This window comes from Ovis canadensis, chromosome 5 (genome assembly GCF_042477335.2).
Source record: "Ovis canadensis isolate MfBH-ARS-UI-01 breed Bighorn chromosome 5, ARS-UI_OviCan_v2, whole genome shotgun sequence".
NCBI lineage: Eukaryota > Metazoa > Chordata > Mammalia > Artiodactyla > Bovidae > Ovis > Ovis canadensis.
Window position 1 is genome coordinate 84,778,191 of NC_091249.1, and position 24,153 is coordinate 84,802,343.

A 24,153-nucleotide genomic window follows, 5' to 3' on the forward strand; every position below is an offset into this window, starting at 1 on the left:
CTGGTACCTTGTTTTCATGGTTAGGGTCTCCTCCTTGAAAAAGCCTTCTCTGGTTACCCTGAGACCTCCTGCCTCCCATCCTTTCCATTCTTGTTTCATTTCATTGTGCGTCATTATCACATTTATTGATTCCTTGAATATTGTCTGGGTCCCCTTCTAGACTAAATCCCTTGAGGGCAGGGGCTGGGCCTGTATGCTTGCTACCCACCACACTGCTGTGTACAGTGGAAACTCACTTGGTGTTTGTTGAATGAATGGGTGAAAAGAGGCACCTAATCAGTATGAGTTTGAGGTTGGTGTCAGGCTTCCAGGAAGAGATGATCCAGGTTGGAGTTTCAGAGGTTGGGGGGGGGGCGGGGGCTGCAGGATTGTGTATACTGCTTCTAATTCTTACAGCTGTTTAGGTTTGTGTCACAGTCTTTGTTGGATCAATTATCTTCCTGATACCCTATGTCCAACAAGGATATGGGCTTCTTTAAGAAAGAGATGGGTTTCTCACAACCCCAAGCGCATTGTCAGGCATCTAGTAGGGGCTTAACAGAGGTTTATTGGATCAATAAATGGATGGATGAATGAGTGGATGTCAAGAAAGATGGAGGGGCAGTAGTACTCAGACTGTAGGCAATGATGGGAAACCATGTTTATTTTTTCTTTTAATAAAGGATAATATATTCCCAGTCAATCTGTAAAAGGTCATGAATGTATAAAAATGTATTAATTACAATCATTAGCATTATGTTACAGAGAAATAGTTGTTATAACCTTTTCCCCTAAGATGGCACTTGGACGGATACAGTTGGTTTGCTTCACAAAAAAGGGTAAGAGTAGGTGACCAGTTGGCCTGGTCGGCCCAGGACTGAGGAATTTCCCAGACTGTGGGGCCTTCAGTGCTAAAACTGGGAAAAGCCCAGGCAAACTGGGATGCTTGGTCATGCAAGAGAGAGAGCAGGATGAGAATGTCAGGTGTGCTTTGGCATTTATGTACAGGTGATATTTTCTCAACTTTTCTCCATGATTTTTCTTCCTCTTAGCTCTCAAATAAAAATCCCTGTGTTATTATCAAGGATGTTACAGCTTTCAAAGGGTTTGAAACCCCATGTAATTTTTACTTAATCCTTATGCCGAGTCTGGGAGGCAGGGCAAGGGAAGCATGCTACGTCAATGCTCCTGGCTCCTAGAGAATATGGGGCAGAGAAACGGCTCACATCTCCATCTCCTGAGGGCAGTGCTCTTTTCACTACTCTGTTCTTTTCTGAAATGTCCCACCTGTCTCATCTGGCTTTCAGGAGTAGACAGGAATCATAAAGGAAAAGGAAGGATCCTGAGATCCAAGCTTTGGCTCAGTCCCCTCATTTGGGACAATTTATATTATTACTGCTTTGCCTGATACATTCACCTGCTCCTCCTCGAGCCGTCCTCATGAAGGATTCCCCTGAAGCCCCACCAGCTGGCCAGAGCTGGCGCCATTATGTGGCAAAGTCAGTGAGAGAGATCCAGTGTATTGACTCAGGATGATGCCCCAAATGGCCCTTCCAGTTAAGGTTTGCCAGCAGGATGGTCAGGAGACGAGCTCACTCTGCCATCTGTTGGCTTGATTGTTGAGCTCTTTTTGGGTGCTTTTGCTACGAAGTTATTCAAGTGATGTCAATTCATGGGGTGGCTGTGACTTGCCACAATTGTTTCCAACCTTGTATCAATACTTTTTGCTCAGTATCTAGGTACCACCTTAAGGCGAGTACTCACCTTAAAAGGCTGGGCTATCCTTGGACAGGCTATCCTTGCCCATTGTAGAGCTCGCTTCTCTTGACAGTGCATTAGAATATTATCATCCATTCTTTTATCCCAACACTGTTTTCCATACAAGTCATCTATGTAATTCTTCTTTTTCCTGTGAAGTGAGACTTCCCCTGGCTCTCCCTTGTTCAGCTGAAGCCTGTGATGTTCTGGATGAATGGGGTTTAACATTGGTTCTACTCTTTCAGATGCTGTTGTTTGGGCTCAGAGTTGCTCTCTCATCTGGGTTGTCTGTTCTGGGTGCAGCTGTGCAAAAGTTTGATCTTGGAGTTTGCCTTTTTCTGAGAGCAGAATGAGGATGGGTACAGGTTTCCCCTGCAGTCTGAAAGTAGAGCGTTTCTATGAAAAATTTCATAAGCTGAAATGGTATAAACAAAGAAGCAGTTACCTTAGGATACGTCTTGCTAACAGATGTACAAAATAAATTGAGATAAGGCACAGATGCTCAGACAGAGTTCAAAGCTATGGCAGTTTGATTCTGAGGTGCTGTGTAGTTCCCAGGGAAGGAGGTTGGCAGCGCCACTGAATGCTTGGGTAGAGGTAGCCTGCACCTCTAACCACTGGCTGCAAAATGAATGCTGAATGCTCTTTTCACCTTTGTTTTGGTAAGAGGAAAAATTCTCTTTGGATTTCTTTTGGTTAGCAACAATCGGTACTAATATAGGTTTTTCCTTAAAGGGAAATGGTGTAAGGCAGACTTTGGAGAACTTGGGGATATTTCTACTTTTATTTAAAAATAAATAAAATACATATCTTAAAGAAGAGTGCTGCCTATGTCCTCTGGGTGGATTCCCCAGACCGTGGGACACGTGGCCTATTAGCTAAAGCATGGGGTTTCCGGTGCCCCTGTTCACTTTCACGTGCTTGTTTTCTTGCTGCTCTTACACTAGCTGTGGCCTTACCACCTTTGGAAGTGTCTGTGGCTCCGAGTTCAAATCTGGTTGTAATCTTCAGATGTCCTTTTCTTTGGCTCAGAGCAGACCCAACTCTGAGGATGGAAGAGATGTTAACCCTGACATGACCGTTCCTGCGATACTCTTGAGATGAGGCACTTGTGTGTATGAGACTCTTCTGAAACTTGGACTCTTGGCACTAAGGGACGAGGTGATGGTTTGAGAAGGCCAGAAACTTCCAGATCTTGAGAGATCGGCTGGGTCAAGACACTTCTTGGCATCTTGGAATCTGATGCTACCCAGTTGCATTGGGTTGTAGGCTGTCATTATCCAGAGGGTCAGAGAATCTCTCCAGGCTAAAGAATGAAAAAACTGAATGCAATAGAAATATAATCTCCTTATAAAAAACCATTTACAAGATGTGCTGCCTGGCAGCAGGACAAAACTAGAGGTTGACTGATTTCCAGTTCTTTTTTGTTAAACTCCTTGGGCCAGCACATCCTCTAAGGGTGGGGAGAAGAGAATAAGACTGGCACATTCTTTCCTCCTTGAGGAAGAGTCACGGTTAATTAAGCCACTGATCAGGTGGCCTCCTCTGAGTGTGTACAGATGTCTGTAGGCCCCTCATATGGTCAGTGAGCTCTGGGATCGGCGGTGGCTGCCCCGGCTGAAGGGCCGGTTCGAGTTAGTCTGTCCGGATGCCATGGTCCTACTAGGCTCCAAGAGCAGGTGCTCCCCAGATGAGAATTTAGCCCAGGAGTCCCCTGAGTATGGGTCGTCCCTTGTGTGGTCTCTGCTGCATCTTTCTCCAGGCAGTACCCAGTCCTCCTTGTACCTCCGCTCGGCGGGGCTCAAATTCTTTGGGGTGCTGCTTCTGAAGCTCTGACCTGAGGTAGGTGACCCCAGATGGTTGGTGGGATGGGCCTCTCCAGGGATGGTGGCCGGCCTCTGGTGGCTTCTCCAGCTCTGGATTTCCAGCTCTCTCTTGTCCACAGGGAGTCTGTCAATTTTCTGAGCTCTTAGGATTGGAGACTTCCCATATGTCCCTTGAAGAGTCAGGAAAAAGTACCTGGTGGGAAATAACAGAATAAAGATATTTTGTGACTTCTGATGTCTCGAATTTCAGCATTGAAAGGACCCTTAGAATCCAAGTCCCCACCCAGCGGAGGATCCCCTTTGCTGCTCTGTTAACTGATAGATCAAATCTATGTCCAGGCACTTCTGATACTGGGGGAGTTCAGCAACAAAATGTAACAGCAAACATTTGTTATGTACTGTACACATAACTCATGTTATTCTCCCCCAAATCACAAACAGTTGGTACTTTTGTTTCCTACTATGTACAGACATGGAACTGGAGGCACTAAGAGACTGAATGATTTGTCCAGAGCCATACAGTGGTCGAGGTGTGGTCAGGACCCAGTGCCCTGGATTCTGATGCTTTCCTCTCACCTACAATGCATGTGGCCATTCTATTTCTGGGCTGTTCTAATTTAGGCAAATTTACTTGCTTTGAAGTGTCAAATCTTTGTGGAACTTAATAATTTTTAAGTAGTTTCCCAATACATATTCTTTTCTTGAATCCATGGGCTATGCCAGCTTCACAGCATCAGTACATTATCACTATTTGCTAGATGACAATACCATCGAGGCCCCAAATGATGAGCTGGATTTCCTAAGGTCTCCTGAGAAGTTGACAGATCTCCCTGATGGTTAACTCATGGTTCCTCTCTCCTGCCAAGCTGCCTGTAGTGGACTCTGGAATAGAAGTCTCTATATGTGGCTCAGATCATGAACTCCTTACTGCCAAATTCAGACTTAAATTGAAGAAAGTAGGGAAAACCACTAGACCATTCAGGTATGACCTAAATCAAATCCCTTACAATTATACAGTAGAAGTGACAAATAGATTCAAGGGATTAGATCTGTTAGACAGAGTGCCTGATGAACTATGGATGGAGGTTTGTGACATTGTACAGGAGACAGGGATCAAGACCATCCCCAAGAAAAACAAATGCAAAAAAGCAAAATGGCTGTCTGAGGAGTCCTTACAAACAGCTGTGAAAAGAGAAGAAAAAAGCAAAGGAGAAAAGGACAGATATACCCATGTGAATGCAGAGTTGCAAAGAATAGCAAGGAGAGATAAGAAAGTTTTCTTCAGTGATCAATGCAAACAAATAGAGGAAAACAATAGAATGGGAAAGACTAGAGATCTCTTCAAGAAAATTAGAGATACCAAGGGAACATTTCATGCAAAGATGGGCTCGATAAAGGACAGAAATGGTAGGGACCTAACAGAAGCAGAAGATATTAAGAAGAGGTGGCAAGAATACACAAAACTGTACAAAAAAGATCTTCATGACCCCGATAATCATGATGGTGTGATCACTCACCTAGAGCCAGACATCCTGGAATGTGAAGTCAAGTGGGCCTTAGGAAGCATCACTATGAACAAAGCTAGTGGAATTCCAGTTGAACTATTTCAAATCATAAAAGATGATGTTGTGAAAGTGCTACACTCAATATGCCAGCAAATTTGGAAAACTCAGCAGTGTCCATAGGACTGGAAAAGGTCAGTTTTCATTCCAATCCCAAAGAAAGGCAAAGAATGCTCAAACTACCACACAATTGCACTCATCTCACATGCTAGTAAAGTAATGCTCAAAATTCTCCAAGCCAGACTTCAGCAGTACGTGAACTGTGAACTTCCAGATGTTCAAGCTGGTTTTAGAAAAGGCAGAGGAACCACAGATCAAATTGCCAACATCTGCTGGATCATGGAAAAAGCAAGAGAGTTCCAGAAAAACATCTACTTCTGCTTTATTGACTATGCCAAAGCCTTTGACTGTGTGGAAAATTCTGAAAGAGATGGGAATACCAGACCACCTGACCTGCCTCTTGAGAAATCTGTATGCAGGTCAGGAAGCAACAGTTAGAACTGGACATGGAACAACAGACTGGTTCCAAAAAGGAAAAGGAGTGCATCAAGGCTGTATATTGTCACCCTGCTTATTTAACTTCTATGCGGAGTACATCATGAGAAATGCTGGGCTGGATGAAGCACAAGCTGGAATCAAGGTTGCCGGGAGAAATATCAATAATTTCAGATATGCAGATGACACCACCCTTATGGCAGAAAGTGAAGAAGAACTAAAGAGCCTCTTGATGAAAGTGAAAGAGGGGAGTGAAAAAGTTGGCTTAAGGCTCAACATTCAGAAAACTAAGATCATGTCATCTGGTCCCATCAGTTCATGGCTGAGAGACTGAACTGAACTGAATGCAATTATAGTTCAATTAAAAAATAAAAAGTAATCCAACTGGTCCAGAGGACATCTAAGGTCTTTCCCAAAAATAATCATTAATTTTTTTTAAACCTTCTAAGAGCCTTACAAGCAGAGACGCTCTTATCCTTCTATTATGTCTAAAAGATTCTGGATGACCTCAATGTGAGCAGGGGTTTCTGAAGACCACAATAGATCCTATGGAATCAGAAACTTTCCCTCACTCTTTCTCATCTCACTCAGGGAGGCAGTACAGGTGGCCATGCCTATGTTTCTTAGGAAAGACTCAACTTTTGCCCAGAAACTAGAATTTCCACAGTTTAAACATTTCCCCCAAGCTACGAATTTCCTTCTCTGTGCATTGAGTGAACAAATAACTGTCAAGTTCTTACAATAGGCGAAGCCCCAAAGGATTAAGCTGTGAACCAGACTGACAGGATTCTAGCTGTCAGAAAGCACAGGAACCAGAGTTAGAAGCCACGGGAACAGTGAGTGTGTCACACACATGATCTGATTTAGAGACCTTCCTCGAGGAGGAAACAATAAAGCTGAGGGCTGAGGGATGCACAGGAGGGAGCCAGGCAAAGAGGGGGTGAGAGCCAGATTCTGAGCACGATAGCTGCCATGTGGAGACTGAGGGCAGGAGTGGGGTGAGAGGTCACAGGTGTCGGTAAGGCCAGAACAAGCAAGGACCATGGGGAATGTCTTGGGTATTGTACATTATTGTAAAGACCTTGGCAAGCCCTTGGAAAGTTACAAACATGACATGATCACACTTTGGCACAATGATGATGGATTGGAGTAAACCCAATTGGAGACTATTGAAATGATTTGGAATGAAAGAATTATAACCTATCTATGGTGGTAGCTTCCCTGGTGGCTCAGAGGTTAGAGCATCAGCCTGCAATGTGGGACACCTGGGTTCAATCCCTGGGTCAGGAAGATCCCCTGGAGAAGGAAATGGCAACCCATTCCAGTATTCTTGCCTGGAGAATCCCATGGACCGAGGAGCCTGGTAGGCTACAGTCCATGGGGTCGCAAATAGTCGGACACGACTGAGCAACTTCACTTTCATTCACTATGATGGTGGCTGTAGAAATGGGAATAGCAGATGGATTCTATTTAACAAGATCAAACTATCAGGTCTTGGCAATGGATAAGAGAGGGCCATGTGGTGGTGGGTGGTGTCAAGGATAATTCTCATGGGCCTGCCTTGATCCTCAATGGGTAACAGTGGATGGAAGGAACTTGGAAGAGAGCCATGTTTCTGGGAGGGTGGTGGTGATAGAAGGTGGATCAGGAATTAAGTTATAGATGCCTGCCACTTTTCTCAGATGTGGCCTGTCCAGTGCTGGTGAGGCACAGGTAACTAGAAGGATGTATCTGGGATTCTGGAGAAAGATCTGGGCGGGGAGTTTATATTAGATACATCTGTGAAAAATGACATTTAACTTCACAATAATGGTTGCTGTGTTTATGGAAAGAACTAAAGTTAGAAGACAAAAGAACCTAGGATGTACACCATGTCATCTTTGAACCAGCAGAGGAAACAAGAGGTAGGAGAAAAACCAAGAGAGAGTTGTGTTATGAAGCCAAATGAAGTGTACAAGGACTGTTGGAGCCTAGTGCAGCTAATTATGCTGCATTGTGTTTTAAAGTTTGTGTGTTAGTAATTTTACAGATAAAACAAAAGAAGTTTGCTCTCAGTTTAAGAGAATCATACAGTTCCTTTATACTGGTTGAATTAATTAGACTACGATTAGTGAGGTCATGGTTAGTGGCTAATTATCACAGGCTTGGTGAGTGAAATCAATCTTATAAACACAGCTTGCATCTTTAAGTGAACAAATACAGTTTTTTACAGCAAACATTCTGCCATGTAGATTTCTGTAACAAAAATTAATCGTTCCAAGGTTATAAGTTAACAGTCCTTGGAGCTATTAAAATAATCCTTTCTCTGTCAAAGGAAATCTCTTTGCCTTTTTTAGTAAACAGAATTAAGACGGAATTCAAGTTTATGATGATCTAGAATAAGCAGAGATTTAACTTGCATGCTATGGTAACTGGCAAGAAAATATTTGCTAACTTTCCCTAGCTTGTCCCTCATCTGTTCAACAAGATATAATGGTGAGTGTTTGTCTTTTCCAAGAATGTCGGTGCTTTTCAACCATCCTTATCAAGCTGGTAGCCTCTGGCTACAAGCGTGTCGTCTAACCAAGAATAAGACAAAGAACCAGAACTCTTTGTAGACGATGAACGCTTCCTCTACCCCAAATAACACACCGAACAGAAGAGGTCAGTCCTTGGTCAGAGGTGATCACAGCCATATTTAACCCCAAAAGTGTGCATGAAAGCATTTAACACAGACACCTGATATCCTTTTCCAACAAGGGCAGGACCTTCAAGGTCTTTCCCAGGATCTGTCTCCCAAGACGGGGTGGGAAATATGTTCTCTGAGGCTTGTGCTTACTTGCCTCCCAGTCTTCAGTCTCAGGGCCCTTGATTAGTGCTGCTCACTCTTACCTGTATTATATGTCTGAGCTGTCTACTGGATGGTAGACTTCTTGAGAGAAAGAGCCCTATTTTATTCATCTTTCTGTTTCTTTAGCATCTTTTTTTTCTCATTTATCTCTGAGGGCAGCCTTTGTGATGAGAACTATGCTAACTGTGGGTTATATAATGATAACAAGGAGGATACTTCTTTCTAGGAGTTCATGACAAACAGATAAAACAGATAATATGTGGGATAAAGGTAGTGACAGATACAACCAGGTAACAGGAACACATGATCTGGTTCGGCTTGAGGGTGGTAGGTGAAGTCACAGAAGGGTTCAGGAATTGGTCACACCTGGAATGATGTCAAAGGATGAGGAGGTCTGGTAACAGGAAGGACGTTTTGAGTAGAAGGGTCAGCATGAACACAGGCAGGAAGACGAGAGGGCATGCAGACTTTAGGGAAGTCCAAGAAGCACGGTGATGTGGAGCCCAAAGTTTGAGGCAGGGACTAGGGAGATAAGGCTGTGGAGACCAGGAAGGGCCAAGCAGGGAGACTGTGTATACTTAGAACCCAACCATCGGTTGAGTTTACAGGAGTGTTTGTCATCTTGATATGTTCAGCCTCTAAACCCTGCATCAGATGTCAAGGTTCTGAGGTGTCTTAGGAAGAAGAAAGGGAGCCCAAACTAGGTTAAGCATGCTGCCAAACTCATTAAAGGAACCAAAGTGTGCTAATGACTTTCTGCTTAATTTTGGATTAGGAAAAGTTCTCCACACTGTTGCGATGGCCTCTTGACTATGGCTTATAATGGTAAAGTAGCTGAATTTCAAAGATTCACAGTGACAAGATCCTGAGGATGGAGAGGGGCTAGGTCTTGCCTTTGGGTACAGCATCATTAAGTTCACCAAATACTCTGACTATAGAGTGTGGGGTGGAGAACAGAACATTGGCCTCTGAGTTGGGAGGACAGACTCCCCCTGTGATTGGTGATGAGCTGGTGGACACATTCTGGTTCCTCTTGGGACCTCAGCAGTCCCATGAACAAGTGGGACTACAACCACAGCTCCGACTAATTTCTTAGGTGATTTTGAAAAAGCAAAATGATGAACTAGATAGAAAAGCACGTGTCAAGAGTAAACTCCAAGGACATGTGAGGCATTGTTGTTGCCATTTTGTTTTGAAAAGCTGACTGTAGAGGCTATAGACTAGAAATGTTAGAAATTGTCGCTCTGTGGAAGTGATTTATTTGGCTAATATAGGGTGTATGTATGTGTATGAGTCTGTGTGTGTTTTAACAAATTTGAGTAGTATTTAAAACTTGGACATTTCTAAAATTTGTGGGAAAAATCTAAAGCTCTGAAATGCTTGTCTTGATTTTTCCTTGTGGCAGTGATAGGCTGAAGCTTAGAAGTTCCTTCCCCGATGCCTGTACTTTACCTGGCTTGCTGCTGTTGCTTACCTGTCCCTGAAGGCATTTGAAAGTGAGACTCCTGGGCTGATGAATAAAGGACTCCAAGAGCTTTTCAAAATGATTCTTTTTACACAACAAGATTTGTATGGCAGGAGGGGAGAAATTAGTACCCTCATTTTATAGGTGTCATAACAGAGGCCACGCCATATTCGGTGACTTTGCTGCTCTGTGGCTGACCTGGGACCAGATTCCATGCTATCTGCCTCCAAGTTTATGGTTCTTTCTGTCCTAGCTCCCTCCCTTTGGAACAAGAGCCTCAAGCATCCCAGCTGGGATCAAACTCCTGACTCTTAGGCTATGAGAATGGCTGATGGAGGAGAGTGGTAGTTCTAGGAAGGAAACAGCACCCCCTGCTCAAACCTTGGGAGAAGAGCCACGGCCGGTGTGAGGAAGCAGACAAGGTAGAACGTGGGGTCTGAGAGCTGGCCTTCCATCACCCAGTAGGGATTGGTGGGGCTGTTGCAGGTGACGCAGATGGCATTGTACGCAAGGGACACCGCAAAGTACATCAGGAAGCTGCCTGCGAGAACAAGCCCGTGGATGATGGTCTGCGAAAGGAAAGAAGTAAACACTGCTGAGAGGAGGGTTTAGATCAGGGGGGTATGCACTCATGCTACTTTACCTTTGTTTTAAACTTTTCTTTTTTGGAAATGCAACATACATATAAACTGTTTTTAAAAGTGTGCCATTTAATGGCTTATTATAAAGTAAATACCTATGTTGCTACCACCCAGAATTTGCACACAGATACTTCAGACACCCCTAAATCACCTTGACTTTTGTGATAATTTTCGTGATATTCCTTAATCTTAAAAAAGTTATATTTTGTGTGACTTTTGTCTTTTTTCCTTAATGTTACGCCTGTGTGATGAATCAGTCTCTTCCACATGCGGCTGTCAGTTATTCATTTCTAAGCAGCGCAGTCTGCTGTAGTCTGATCTCATTTTGTCCTGCCTCTTTTATGCTTCTTCCAATTCCTGTCCTCTTGTAAACTTACTGATGATTTCATATAATTTCATTTCCACCTCTACTAGTTTGAAAGTTATCTATTTCATTTCTATTCTTTCAGTGATTACTCAATAAATGACAGTAAGCAATCTTAACTTACTGTAGTATAAAGTTCATATGTTTCCTTCCTCCTAAATTATGCAAGGGCTTTAGAATAAATTAACTCTGTTTACCTTCTTCCTGATTTATATCTTATTGCTACTGTATATTTAAATTCTATCATCTTTGTAAATCACACAAGTTATTATAACAGTTTAATATGGTCAATAGTCTTTAAGATTTACTTACATGCTTGACACTTTCTATGCCTTCATTATCTCTTGCATTTTGGGGTTTCCATCTGAACTGTATTTTCTTATGCTTTTTAAAAAAAGTTTATATTGAAGTGTAATTGATTAACGATGTTGCATTATTTTCAGGTGTATGGCAGAGTGATTCAGTTATATATATACAAGTATCTTTTCTTTTTCAAATTATTTTCCCATTTAGGTTACTACAGAATATTGAGCAGAGTTCCCTGTGCTATATAGTAGGTCCTTGTTGGTTATCTATTTTAAATACAATACTGTGTACACGTCAATCCAAAACTTCTACTCTATCACCTACCCTTTTCCCCCTGGTAACCACAAATTTGTTCTCCTAAGTCTGTGCTTCTGTTTTGTAAATAAGTTCATTTGTATCATTTTTAAAAGATTCTGCATGTAAGTGATATCACATGATCTTTGCCTTTCTCTGCCTGACTTCACTTAGTGTGATAATCTCCAGGTCCATCCATGTTGTTGCAAATGGCATTATTTTACTCTCTTTAATGGCTGAGTAACATTCCATTATATATATGTACTCATCTTCTTTATCCATTCCTCTATTCAGACATTCACTGGACATGTCTATTCAATCAAGACAATAGCCATGTCTTGGCCATTGTAAAGAGCACTGCAGTGAACACTGCAGTATCTTTCCTTGTGCTTTTAGTTGATCTTTGAACAGGGGTTTGAACTATGTGGCTCCACTTACATGTGGATTTTTCTCAAAAATACTGCAGTATTGCCTGATCCATGGTTGGTTGAATCCACAGATACAGAGGACTGATTATGGAACTTGAGCATCCACAGAATCTGGTATTTGCACTGGGTCTTGGAACCAGTCCCCAGTGGATTCTGAGGATGGCTATACATCCTTCAGAATTTTTCTTTAGTGGAAGTCTGCTGATGTTATATTTTCTGATTCATTATTTCATCTTCATTCTTAAAAGACATTTTTGATCTTTTTTGGAAGTTGTTTTCTTTTAGTATAGTTAATACAGCACTTCACTGTATTCTGGGCTTCTCAGGTGGCTCAACAGTAAAGAACCTGCCTGCAATGCAGGAAACCTAGGTTCAATCCCTGGGTTGGGAAGATCCCCTGGAGAAGAGAATGGCTCCCACTTCAGTATTCTTGAGGCTTCCCTGGTGGCTTAGATGATAAAGAATATGCCTGCAATGTGAGAGACTTGGGTTCGATCCCTGGATCAGGAAGGTCCCCTAAAGAAGGGAATGGCTACCCACTCCAGTTTTCTTACCTGGAGAATTCCACGGACAGAGGGGCCTGGCGGGCTACAGTCCATGGGGTCACAAAGAGTCAGACATTACTGAGGGACCAACTTTCCTAATTTCTGGCTTCTAGTTTTGCTACTGAGATGTTAGCAAAATGTTGTTCCTTAGAAGGAAACATTTATGTCAAAATCTGGCTGCTTTATGATCTTTGTTTTTGTCTTTAGTGTTCTATAGTTTACTTATAACTCTGGCGTTTTAAAAAAAATATTATCTTGCTTGAGTTTTGCTAAACTTCTTGACATTGCGGCTTGATGCCTTTTGTTACTTTTGCAAAATTCTCAAGTCACTATCTTTTCAAATATAACCTCGGTCTCTCTCCTCCAAGACTCTAATCAAATGTATATTAGATATTTTAAGATACCCACCTTATCTTTTATATATCTCTTCCATAATTTTCATTATTCTACTTTTGTTTTATATTCTGGATGATTTGACCAATTCACTAATTTTCTCCTCAGCTCTGCCTGATCTGCAGTTAAGCCAGCCATTGAAATTTAAATTAGTTATTGGATTTTTTAATTTTTAAAACTTTTACTTGGTCTTTAAAGAAAATCCTCTAGGTTTCTTTGTATAGTTTACTATACATTCTTGAAGATAGTTTAAAGCTTATTCGTCTTTAAACATAGCAAACCGACCTTTTCTATGAGTTATTTCTGATAATTTCAATACCTTAAATATTTGTTACTGATGTATGTGCTTGTGATCCGTAGTGATGAATCCTTGTTTCATTTGAACTTCATTATTTGTGTGTGTGTTTCAAATGGGTTAAAAAATTTTAGAGTTACTTAAATTTCTTGATACAATCAGTTGTTGTATAGTGCAAATATCTTAATGTCTACTGTTGGTTATTATAATTGAGGTAGAGTTGATTTACAGTATTGTTAGCTTCAGGTGTACAGCACAGTGATTTAGTCACATATATATCGTCCATTTCCCAGGATGAGTCCTTTATATTGAGTCTCCCTGATCTGTTCAGCACAGTGGGGACAATCCCTACAGTCCCTGCTGGGGAGAGGAGTGCAGGTAAGTGTACCCTTACTCTGAAGGTAGAGCATTTGGGGCCCTAATGTAATGTGATCTCTTATTAGACTGTCACTGCAGGAGCCTGGGTTTTAATTTCTAAATATTATGTTCAATGAAGTCTGCCAAAAAGTTCATTTTAGGCAGGGTTGCAAACACTCTTAAGAAAACAGACTTTGGCATCGCTTGCTCACTATAATCCCACTTTTCCAGAGGTTTTGGTCTTTAATTATCCTATAAGCCTTTTTATACTTTTAGAGTATGTATACATATATATATACACATACTCTTTGTATATGTTTGTATATGTTTATATATAATATATTAAAATGTATATATACACAAATTCATTTTTTTTCAGTGGAAGAGATGTTTTGAAATATCCTAGCCCTTGTTCCTAGAGAAGAAAACAGCTAACATTTTTCAGTCACTTAGGCGAGGACTGTGAAAGCTGACACAGCTATTAAAATTTATGTTCGATTTTAAGACTTCCCTAGCTATCTAGTGGTTAAGACTCTCTGCTCCCAATGCAGGGGGCAGAGGTTTGTGGAACTACGATCCTGCACAGCGCAGCCAAAAAAACCTCATGTTTGATTTCTACCCATGGAAGAAAGACTTTCTCTGCTTCCAGCACTTGAAAAAGGGAAATACTTTCTTCATAATGATGGTAGTAGCTGACTCCTTTCCCTGGAGCAACAAAAATCACCAGTGACTACCAGGATACCTGGTCTAGAGATGCATTAGGTGGATTAATAGTGCTGAATGGTGAGTGAAAGGAACAAGTTCTCTGTTTTAAAACATGCAGTGCTCTGAGAAAGAAGTCATTACTCACTTAATATACATTGCGGTCTGATTATTTACAGGGCATTTTTGAAAGGTTAAAAAAATTTCTAATGGTTAAGAAGGTCATGGAGAGAAGAGTCCCTCTTGTGAAATATCTTGTGCTACTGTTTAAAAAAGAATGTAATTACTGTGAAATATTTCAAGCACACAGACAACAAATCTCATGCATGCGATGTCCAGCTTTACCAGTTTTAACCTTATGCCATATCTATGGGAGCAGAATCTGTCACTCCAAAATGTGTCTCTGGCATCAGGATTACCTTGAGCTGGTTGCTTTTTAAGAAACAGCAGACAGAGGAGAAGCTCTGAAAACTGAATAGATGTTTTCTTTTTGTAAGAGATGTTTATACTTATAAGGGAAATCTCCATTTGTAAGGGTGTCTCCCTCTCTGTACCAGGAAAAAGAAACATTCTAAATTTCTAGAAAATCTTTATCAACTTCCACATCTGGCCTCCCCTAACCCCAAAGACTAACTAAAGACAAAAGAAGCGGTGGCTAGGGCCATAGTTTCCTGGTCTCTCTCATGTGTATAGGAAATACTGATTAAACTTGTGTTTGCTTTTCTCCCATTAATCTGTCATTTATTACAGGAGTGTCTAAGCTGAGACCTAGAAGGGTAGAGAGAAAATTAGTTTTTCTTCCTCTACACACATTTGCCTCAGATTTTATTAAAAGGAGCCTTACAGATACAATTCAACCACCATGTATCCCTTGCAAATGCATTTTCTTTCATCTTGAAAATAAATCATGTTCATTATTTTTATGTGTATTTTATATGTTCATGTTTATGCATCTGTGTTAGTGGATACTTTTAAAATTTTATCATGTAGATATCCTGAATTCTTTTACTAGACAGTATGCTTTGGAGGTTTATTTTTGTTGCTAAATGCTGTTCTATTCATTTTAACTGTTCTAGTGTATGACTATGCTACTATGTGTTTTCCTGTTGGTGAACATTTAGGCTGTTTCCAATTTTTAAGTTTTGCTTTAAAGAATAATGATGTAATATCTTATATATGTCTATTTATGTCTATGTTACATGTGTAAAAGGATCATCCAGGTTGCATAGTTAGAAGTGGAATTGTGTCACAGCATGTGAATACTTCTAGCTAACTCTTCTAACATATTCTTCTAGCTGTTTTCAAATTGCTTCTCCAACGTGGTGCTATCAGTTTACAGTTTACCAACAGAGTATGAAAGTTCCTAGGTTAGGCTTTATTATCTTTAATGAAGTAGTATTAACTCATACTACTACAGTACTATTATACTACATATCATACTATAGTATATACTATACTATATACTATAGTAGTATTAACTCACACTACTGAGTTAATTTGCCAATATATTATTTAGAATTTTTACATTTATGTTCATTGAGGAAACTGCTCTATAATTTTGTTTCCTAGGACTGTCCATGCTCATTCTGATATCAGAATTATTCTAGCCATGAAAACTGGATTTGAATCCATGAAAAAGTTGGTATGACAGGAATTATCTGTCCCTTATAAACTTGGTCAAACTCACTTTTACAATCCTTTGGCTTTGTAACTTTAGGGATAAGATTGCTAATTTGGTTTCTAGAATGGTGATTGGCTTATTCAGCCTTGATGAATGATTTTGACTATAGTTTGGTAAATTTTATATTTAAAGGATTTAACATGGTTTAACTTTTCAGAAAAATATTAAAAATGTTGATTCCATTGACCATTGTATACATGAGATCTGCATCCATGAAAACAGAGGGCTCAACACCATTTTATATAAAGGACTCGAGGATCTGTGGATTTTGGTCTTCACATGAGTCCTGGAACCCATCCCCTGCAGGTACTGAGACAACTGTGTATCCAGGAATTGCAGTCTTTTCCATTTCTAGTACTGTTTTTGTGGCCTTCTCTTTCTGTCTTCTTTTGGATCAGTTTTGTCAGAGGTGAGTTTTTTCCCATTTTTGGCCACACTGTGCAGCATGTGGGAATCTTAGTTCTGTGACTAGGTATTGAACTCATGCCCTTGGCATTAGGAGCATGGAGTCTTAACCACTGGACCCCAAGGAAGTCCCAAGAGGTGAGTTTTCAGTAGGGTTTGAAGAGCTCAGTTTTGGTCTTATTGACCTTTCTTTGATTTTTCTCTCATCTTTTTTTCTTTTCTATTTTCTTTAGGTTTACATGGTATTTTTTTTTTTAAGTTTCTTAAGTTGAAATTTTAACTTAATTTTTTAAAATCTTTTTGTTTTTAATAGTAAAAGCTTTAGCTGCATCCCACAAGTTTGCATATATATTTTTTATAGTCATTCAGCAGCAATATTGCTTTTCGGCCTTTTGGCTGAAATTGCAGACGGTAAAGCATCTGTCTACGATGTGGGAGACTCAGGTTTGATCCCTGGGTTGCGAAGATTCCTTGGAGAAGGAAATGGCAATCCACTCCAGTACTATGGAAAATCCCATGGACAGAGGAGCCTGGTAGGCTACAGTCCATGGGGTTGCTAAGAGTTGGACACGACTGAGTGACTTCAGGTTCACGTTCAGCAGCAATAAGTGTAATTTCCATCATGATTTACTTTTGACCTCCTGAATGACATGTTTAGATGTGCATTTTTAAATTTCCACGCATGTTAGGCTGTACTTTCATTGTTAGTAATGCATTTAGATTAATAAATACAATCAGATAATAGGTTCTTTATGATACTGATTCTTTCAAATTCCTTTGTGATTTAGAATTTGGTCATTAAATTTTGGGTATATGGTCAGATGTGTTTGAAAGATGCATTTTTGGTATTTGTTTAGAGCAAGATTTTATATATTAGGGCTAACTACATTAGGTCAAGTATGGTAATTTACTCAAAGCTTGATCTGTGTCTGTTTTGATAGAGTTCTATAAAAACATCATTCTAGAATTGTAATTTTTTCCATTTCTCTTCATATTCACAGGATGAGAAAGTCCTGTCTGATACTTCTGGCCATCATTTCCTTTGTTCTTACCTTTTCCTCTTCCCTACAGCCTGGGGAATTGCTAGTTTCCTATATTCCTCTAATTTCTTTCCTCTCCTTTATGTTTAATCTTAAGTTTTTAATAATTGTAAGTATTAAGATACTTTAAGATTTAGGAGGTGCTAAATAAATTAGACTTTTACGGAACAATTTATGGTTGTGTACGTCTCATCCTATTCATACAATGAAGACTTCAGCATAAATTACCTACTGAATAGCCTTTCCTTACCATTACGTTGTTTCTTGCAGTTTTAGCTTTTATTTTCTTTCAGGTTCTTGCATATTTCTTTCTTCCTTTAGTGAGGGTCTATAGGTGGTAGACCTTATAGAGTTTATCTAAAAATGTCATTTTTTTTTTTTAACCACAGGCTACTAAGAAGGGACAGAAACATGTTATATACAGGTAAGAAGGGGAAAAAAGCAAACATACAGCTGTATTATTTGCCTTTGATCCTTCTGTCTGATAAATCATTTTCTCTTGACTGAATGAATATAGTAATGACCCAGGAGATTTTCGTGGCCCTCTTAGAGAATTAAAATCAATGTTTCTCCACTGGTTGGGTGGGTATACTTCCCTTGGGAATCTTTTTATTTATCAGTCTTAAGTGAACTATCACTTAAGTGTAGTGATAGTGTACAAATACTGTAACTGTTTGCTTTTTGGCCTTAAGTCTTTGAAGGTAATTTCTCCACTATATTTTTGGTTTCTATTGTTTAATTGCTGTGAATTTTCAGGTAATTTGTCCATAGTCTCTGGCAGATTTTAAGACTGTTTCTTTAATACTGTACAGTTTTACTACCAGGCACTATATCCAGATTTATTTTAATTCTCAATGATGACCTCTTCAGTACTTCTCTAAGCATTCTTTCCTTGTTATTCTATGACGTCTATTAGTGGCTGTTGGAACCATGTATTCCAAATACATTCCTCTTGATTACATTTTCATATTTATGTGGCATTCTGCATGAGTACACAATCCTTTCCAATTTTGGTAGTATACTCTTAGCCAGTGTCCAGTCTAGAGTGGATTCCACAAATTGCATTTTTAGTTTCAGTGACAAACTTTTTGCATTTTCAAGAGTTCTAAATATTTCCTAGGCTTGGTTCAGTTCCTAGTATTAAAATTATGACTGCCTTCTTCACAGTTTCTGATAAAACTAAGTGGTTTCTCCGGTGGTTCTAAAGAAATTTATTTAAGCTTGACTAGGCCTTTTTGTTTTTATCACTTAGTTCTATCTGTCATGGCATGGATTGGAACTAAGGGGTTTTCAACATGGGAACTCTGTGGTCTGGAAGCCCCCTTGGGTGGCTGTTATCAGCCACTGCTTGGTCTAGCTTGTGACAGTAGGGGGAAGGGAAGGGGTTCCACTGTAGAAGGTTGGGAATACTCTGAACCTACTTAGGGAAGTTTCTAAACATTTAATACAAATGCTCTCAGAAAGATTTGGTTTTTGCCAAGCTGAAATGGTTCTTTCCGTAAAGTGGTCCCCCTGCACCCATCAATCTTACCTCGTCACACTATTGGCACAGAGGTTAAAAGGTCAAGAGTCAGCCAGCTAGGGTTTAGGCTTACTTCTGTCTTGCACTGCTTGGGGAAAGTTTAACCTCTTTATACTCATTTCTGTATCTGTATGATGGAAATAAAAAAAGCCTAACACGTGCATATGTTGCAAAATGATTTCCACAATAAGTTTAGTAAACATCCATCACTTTGCAATACAGTTGACTCTTGAACAACACAGGTTTGAACAGCATAAGTTCACTTATACACAGATTTTTTTCCCACTAAATACATACTACAGTACTGCATGATACACTGTTGCTTGAATCTGCAGATATGGAACTTCAGATATGGTGGGACAATTGTCAAGTTGCATGTGGATTTTCCCTTGTGTGGAGGATTGGTGCTCCTAAACCCTAAATTGTTCAAGGATCAACTGCGTATGTCAAGTCATTATGTTGTACAGCTTAAACTTATCCAGTGCTGTGTCAATCATATCTAACTAAAAAAAAAAAATCCTATCTAAAGGGCTTTGGGAAGTTAAGTAAGAAAGTACATTAAAATCATACAGGTGTGTATCTGGCATGTAATTTTAAGCTCTATGTTTTTTATAATTATCATTGACTGGTTGACTTTAATAAGAAAGCTAGCATTACCATTTTGAATTACTAAAAAGTGATATTTGGACATACTCGAGATATGTTATGTGGAGACAATCTTCTAATCTTTTACCCCCAAATTAAATGGACAGCACTCCTCTAACATTGCCTCAAGTATGGTCAGTCAGATGTTTTCCTTGTCTCTCAAACACCCATGAATTTTGAAATCGAAAGTACCTGTTTTGGCAATACACTGCCTCATTGTATTATATGTCTTAGTTTTTTCATCCTGACTAGATGGTGAGCAAGTTGAGGCCAGCAATTTTATCTTCTCTACTTTATCCCTATCAAAGTGGACCATAGGTACGAGTTCAGCATGTGTGTATTCAGTGGACAATGATAAGGAGAAAAGCAGCTCAAATCTGAATGCAGTTGATGGAGAGGAACACAATTTTTAGGCCCAAAGGGCTTGGGGGCACTTACCCAGGTCTTCATTTCCATTGCCTGGTGCAAGAGGATTGTGGCAAGGGAGATGGTGTTGATGGGTGTCCCAAAGGTAAAAACGTCGATATCAGAGTCCTTGTAGGTCTGCAGAGTAGAAACAAACAGGCAGTGTCAGCTGCGCCCGTGGACTGAAGGCCTTAGTTTGGCCAAGTGATTGTAAACCATCAATGAAGGCAGGTGTCAAGGGAGGGAAAGGAATGGGGAGAAGCTGTCCAGCTACCGTCATGTGGAACTGGCTGCAGGGACAGATAGGAGGAGGAGTGAGTTGATAGGACGAAACTCTTCAAAATGCATTTGCAGAGGAAGCCATGAAGAGTATCCCAGAGCTCTGCAGAATGAGTAAACAAAAAATTGAGTACCTACCAGGCACAATGCCAACTGCTAAAGATACTCCTGTGTCCACTTTCAAGGAGTTTAGAGTCTGCTAGGCAGGACAAATGTGGTATAGTTTAAGGGTGTAAATACTAAAATGGAACCAAGTACAAGGCACTTTGGGAGTAGAGATGAGAAATCAGCTGAGACTGTAGTAAGGGGAATTGTTTTCTTGAAAGGAGAGAGAAAAGGCAGATCAGGCAGAGGCCAGAACTGAGGGTGAAAAGTCCAAATCATCCTAGATGGAATAGTCCTAAACGGTAAGTCTGTTGATCATATAGTAAGGGCAAGAGAGGCCTGACTAGGGAGGGTATTGCAAGCCAGGAAATTCTGAGAAAGCGCAAAATGCTTGCCTCCTCAATATCCCTCATGTTGCTGTTTGCAAAAGAATGTGATCTAGAGACTAGGCAGATACCACTGTTTTTCTGGCACAAATGACTACATCTGAACTCCTTGTCTGGGAAGAACACAGATATCCTATGCTACATACATTCTCACTCTTTAAACTGGGGAACTGAATTGAGATGGGGCTTGTAGCCTGTGCTCCCTGTATTCTTGTTTTATTTCAGATAAGGTAGTAACTCTTATTATCAGAACTTGGAAGCACAAATGTAAATACAAATCAAGAGGTGTAAACTCAAATACCTTCAATGTTCAAGTAAGAAGCAGTAAATGAGCGAGCGAAGATGGCTAGGCATGACACAAAAGGGCGTGGTGGGGACTATGACAAACTAGAGAACAGGTGCCCTATCTAAGCAGGGTGGTGAGTCAACTCTGGATTTTGCCATGACCCAGTGTAATAACGGCTTTTAATTTTTCTGAAGCTGGCAGAAATTAAGATGTTTTGGTACAGAATTCTGACTTTCTGAATATGCTGGGTAGGGTGGAGTCTGCAGGCCTCCTATTTGGAGCCTCTGCTCTGAAGTGTCCAGAAAGATACTATTTGTCTGGGATTTCATGTTAACGGGACCAGTTCTACCCTGCTGTTTGTATGGTTAGAATGGGACCATACACCTTACCAGGTAGGGGATAAAGAAACAGACGAGGCTCTGGTAGAATGCATCCGCCATGGAGATCCAGAAAGTCAGCAGGTTATAGCACTGCCAGGAAAGAACACATCAACAGTTACCACCATCCGAGCAAGCCTCTGCTCCTTGTAAGCAGCTTTCCTGTGCATGGCTGGGCCTGACAACGTGGCACTTACAGTGTTTCTTACCCTAGAGGCAATACAATGGAATGATCAAGAGCATAGACCTGGGAGTGACAGGGCCTCAAGTCAAGTTCCAGGCCTTTGCGACCTTAGTGAAAGTCACTAAACCACTTTGGGAATTGTTTCTTCTTCCATAGGAAGTAGATAAAAACACCACCGGCTAGATTTTCTTGAGTTTCAAGAGGTCTAAATACATCTGTGCTTTGGTACCTAGAAAGGGCTCGGCTGATAATGATCATTAATACTAGTGCTAATACAAACTTAATAAGTTTGAGATTCTGAATAGCATCTGAAAAGGAACTCTAAATCACAGCCCAGGATCACGAGTTCCCAAGAGACAGCTCAGTGGCTTCGCAGATGAGCGTTCTCATTTTGTGCTTTCTTCCCTGGGAACAGTGAAACCATTTACAGTGTATGTTTCTGCTACATTAACTTTCTTTTAATGTTAGATACTAAAGGGATACATTATGCAGCCAACTCACCTATGGGAAGGGGACAATGAGACGGGCCCAGGATGTAGTGCTTCATCTCCACGTCTCCCTCGCCTGAAGTGCTGGGGTTGCTAAGTTGTTCTCCACCTATCTCTGGGTGAATATGGGGCTTGGTTCTTCACTGGTTGTCCACAAAGTTTCACCAGCTCTCAAGCATCACATCTGGCTTTGCCCTCCTTATCTGAGGTGTAGAGCTACCGTAGTGCATAGCGACATCCCTTTTCCCAGAGCTCCTCCTCTGAGGCCATCAGGTTCCCTCTCTGCCTCCTGCATCCAGGTTCCCAGCCTGTCTGTGCTGGTCAGACTGCCTGCTGTAGGACCTTCCCAAATCCTTTAGGCCATCAGCGTGGCCTCTGTGCCTTCTAAGAAACTATTTTGATGGCTTTTAGCCCCAGGGATTCCCAAACCAAGCCTTGGGGGTTCTGTTGAAGGCCTGCAAAGATCAGGTAAAAGTGATGCAGTCTTTCTGTAAGCCCTCCTCCCCTTTAACTAGCACAGCCCCATATTAATGTGTGATATAATTAAGGAATAACTAAAAAGAAAAATATCCACCTGGTCCATCGCCTTCAACAGCAAATGAGAAACAGGCCAGGAACAGGGAGCAGACTTCCTGGGTCACATGGGAGGGAAGTGGCAGAGTGGAGACCAGAACACAGGATTTCCGGTCCAGTACTCCTTCTCTGACACCTCCAGGGACGAGCTGAGGGTCACCTCCCAGTCCCCCTGCCCACCCGATCCCCTTACCTCGGAGTTCTGGCCGCTCTTGTACAGTTCGGGCAATGCCAAGAGTGTTTCCATAGAGATGTCTTTATCCAGGACTCCAAAGACAAGAGGAGGCAAGGAAGTGAAGAAGAGGTTGAAGAAGATCAGCTGCCAGTAGTCAATCATGGTGGAGCCAGAGAAGCCACAGAAGAACTGGTACCAGAAGAGCAAGCTGACGTAGCACTGTGGGCAGAGAGCGTGGCCTTGGAAGTGAGGACCCGAGGGCAGCCATCACCAGACGCTGCTTAGGAGCGCTGACAAATAACTGCTCAGACTTGGAGCTTCAATTCCCTCACTTGTTACATGCAGAGTTGTCTAAGGATTAGAGGTAATTCTCATCCTTAGATTCTGCTATTACTATTACTACTAACCTTCTTCAGGACCTAAAGGGAATTCTATCAACTTGTAGAGTATACTATGGTGGTTTTTGGAGGCAGGGAGGACTGGCTTTGAAGCCTCAGTTCTGTCATGTACTAGCTGTGTGACCTAGGACAAACTGTTTAACATTTCTGAATGTCATCTTGCCACCTTTCGTATGGGAATAGTAGTATATAGACCATGGCCCGTGACACCAAAAGGCAGCAAGTAGTTATGGTTGGTAGTGCAGTAAGAGGAAAGACTGGAGCGTGGGCAGGACGGCTGGTGGGAGGAGAACTTCATGAGGAGGTTGACCTCAAAACCCTTTCCTAATGGTCACACAACTCCGAGGGTGAAGAATAAAATCTTATGCTGAAGTGTTGCTTTATGCTTTCTAAAGATCTTTCCACTCAAGACCTCCTCACTGGAGAAGGGCTGGGTCACAAGTATTGTCTAACATATTGTGATACGGTTTGGTGACTTGACCAAGGTCACGATAACAGCTGGTCCTGGCGTTAGAACTAGAACTCAGGTCCATGTGGCTGAGGCACAGAGGGGTAAAGGGTTTTTAATGTAAGGAATCATTCTGCAGGTTTGTGTTCAAGCTAGTATTCTCATCCACTAACTACTGGGCCAGCATTACTTTTAAGAGGCTCTCTGTTTATTATTATACTACTAGTAGTAATATTAACATTCATATTATTTATACTGCAATTATTATTTGAGCTTCTGTTTGTGATGGGTGTGTGGTAACAGTATGTTAGTATAAAGCACATTAGATGGCACAGTGGTAAAGGAGCCACCTGCCAATGCAGGAGACGAAAGAGACAGGAGGTCAATCCCTGGGTTGGGAAGATTCCCTGGAGAAGGAAATGGCAACTCATTCCAGTATTCTTGTCTGGAAAATTCCATGGACAGAGGAGCCTGGCAAGGTACTGTCCATTGGGTCATAAAGAATTGGATATGACT

The 24,153-nt window shown here is 41.0% G+C and overlaps 1 protein-coding gene and 1 long non-coding RNA gene across 4 annotated transcripts in view; one reads left to right on the plus strand and one right to left on the minus strand.

The window, feature by feature from the left end:
- The window catches only part of LOC138441486 (uncharacterized), a 111,339-nt gene that overhangs the window by 81,433 nt on the left and 5,753 nt on the right, over positions 1 to 24,153 (plus strand). Inside the window, exons 3-6 of one of the 2 annotated variants that reach the window (XR_011257364.1) lie at positions 13,475 to 13,559; positions 16,079 to 16,227; positions 17,756 to 17,790; positions 22,882 to 23,155. This is a non-coding gene — a long non-coding RNA (uncharacterized lncRNA). Of the gene's footprint in view, positions 1 to 13,474; positions 13,560 to 16,078; positions 16,228 to 17,755; positions 17,791 to 22,881; positions 23,562 to 24,153 lie in introns of those variants that run through there. The other variant, XR_011257365.1, reaches the window with a different exon arrangement.
- ATP10B (ATPase phospholipid transporting 10B (putative)) overlaps positions 632 to 24,153 on the minus strand; it is a 383,816-nt gene continuing 360,294 nt past the window's right edge. For both annotated transcript variants that reach the window (XM_069592540.1, XM_069592541.1), the window contains 5 exons: positions 22,810 to 23,010; positions 21,384 to 21,464; positions 19,972 to 20,076; positions 10,297 to 10,484; positions 632 to 3,756 (listed from right to left, as the gene is read on the minus strand). In XM_069592540.1, coding sequence (XP_069448641.1) covers positions 3,312 to 3,756; positions 10,297 to 10,484; positions 19,972 to 20,076; positions 21,384 to 21,464; positions 22,810 to 23,010 — 1,020 coding nt within the window. In that variant the 3' untranslated portion in view covers positions 632 to 3,311. The remainder of the gene's footprint in view (positions 3,757 to 10,296; positions 10,485 to 19,971; positions 20,077 to 21,383; positions 21,465 to 22,809; positions 23,011 to 24,153) is intronic.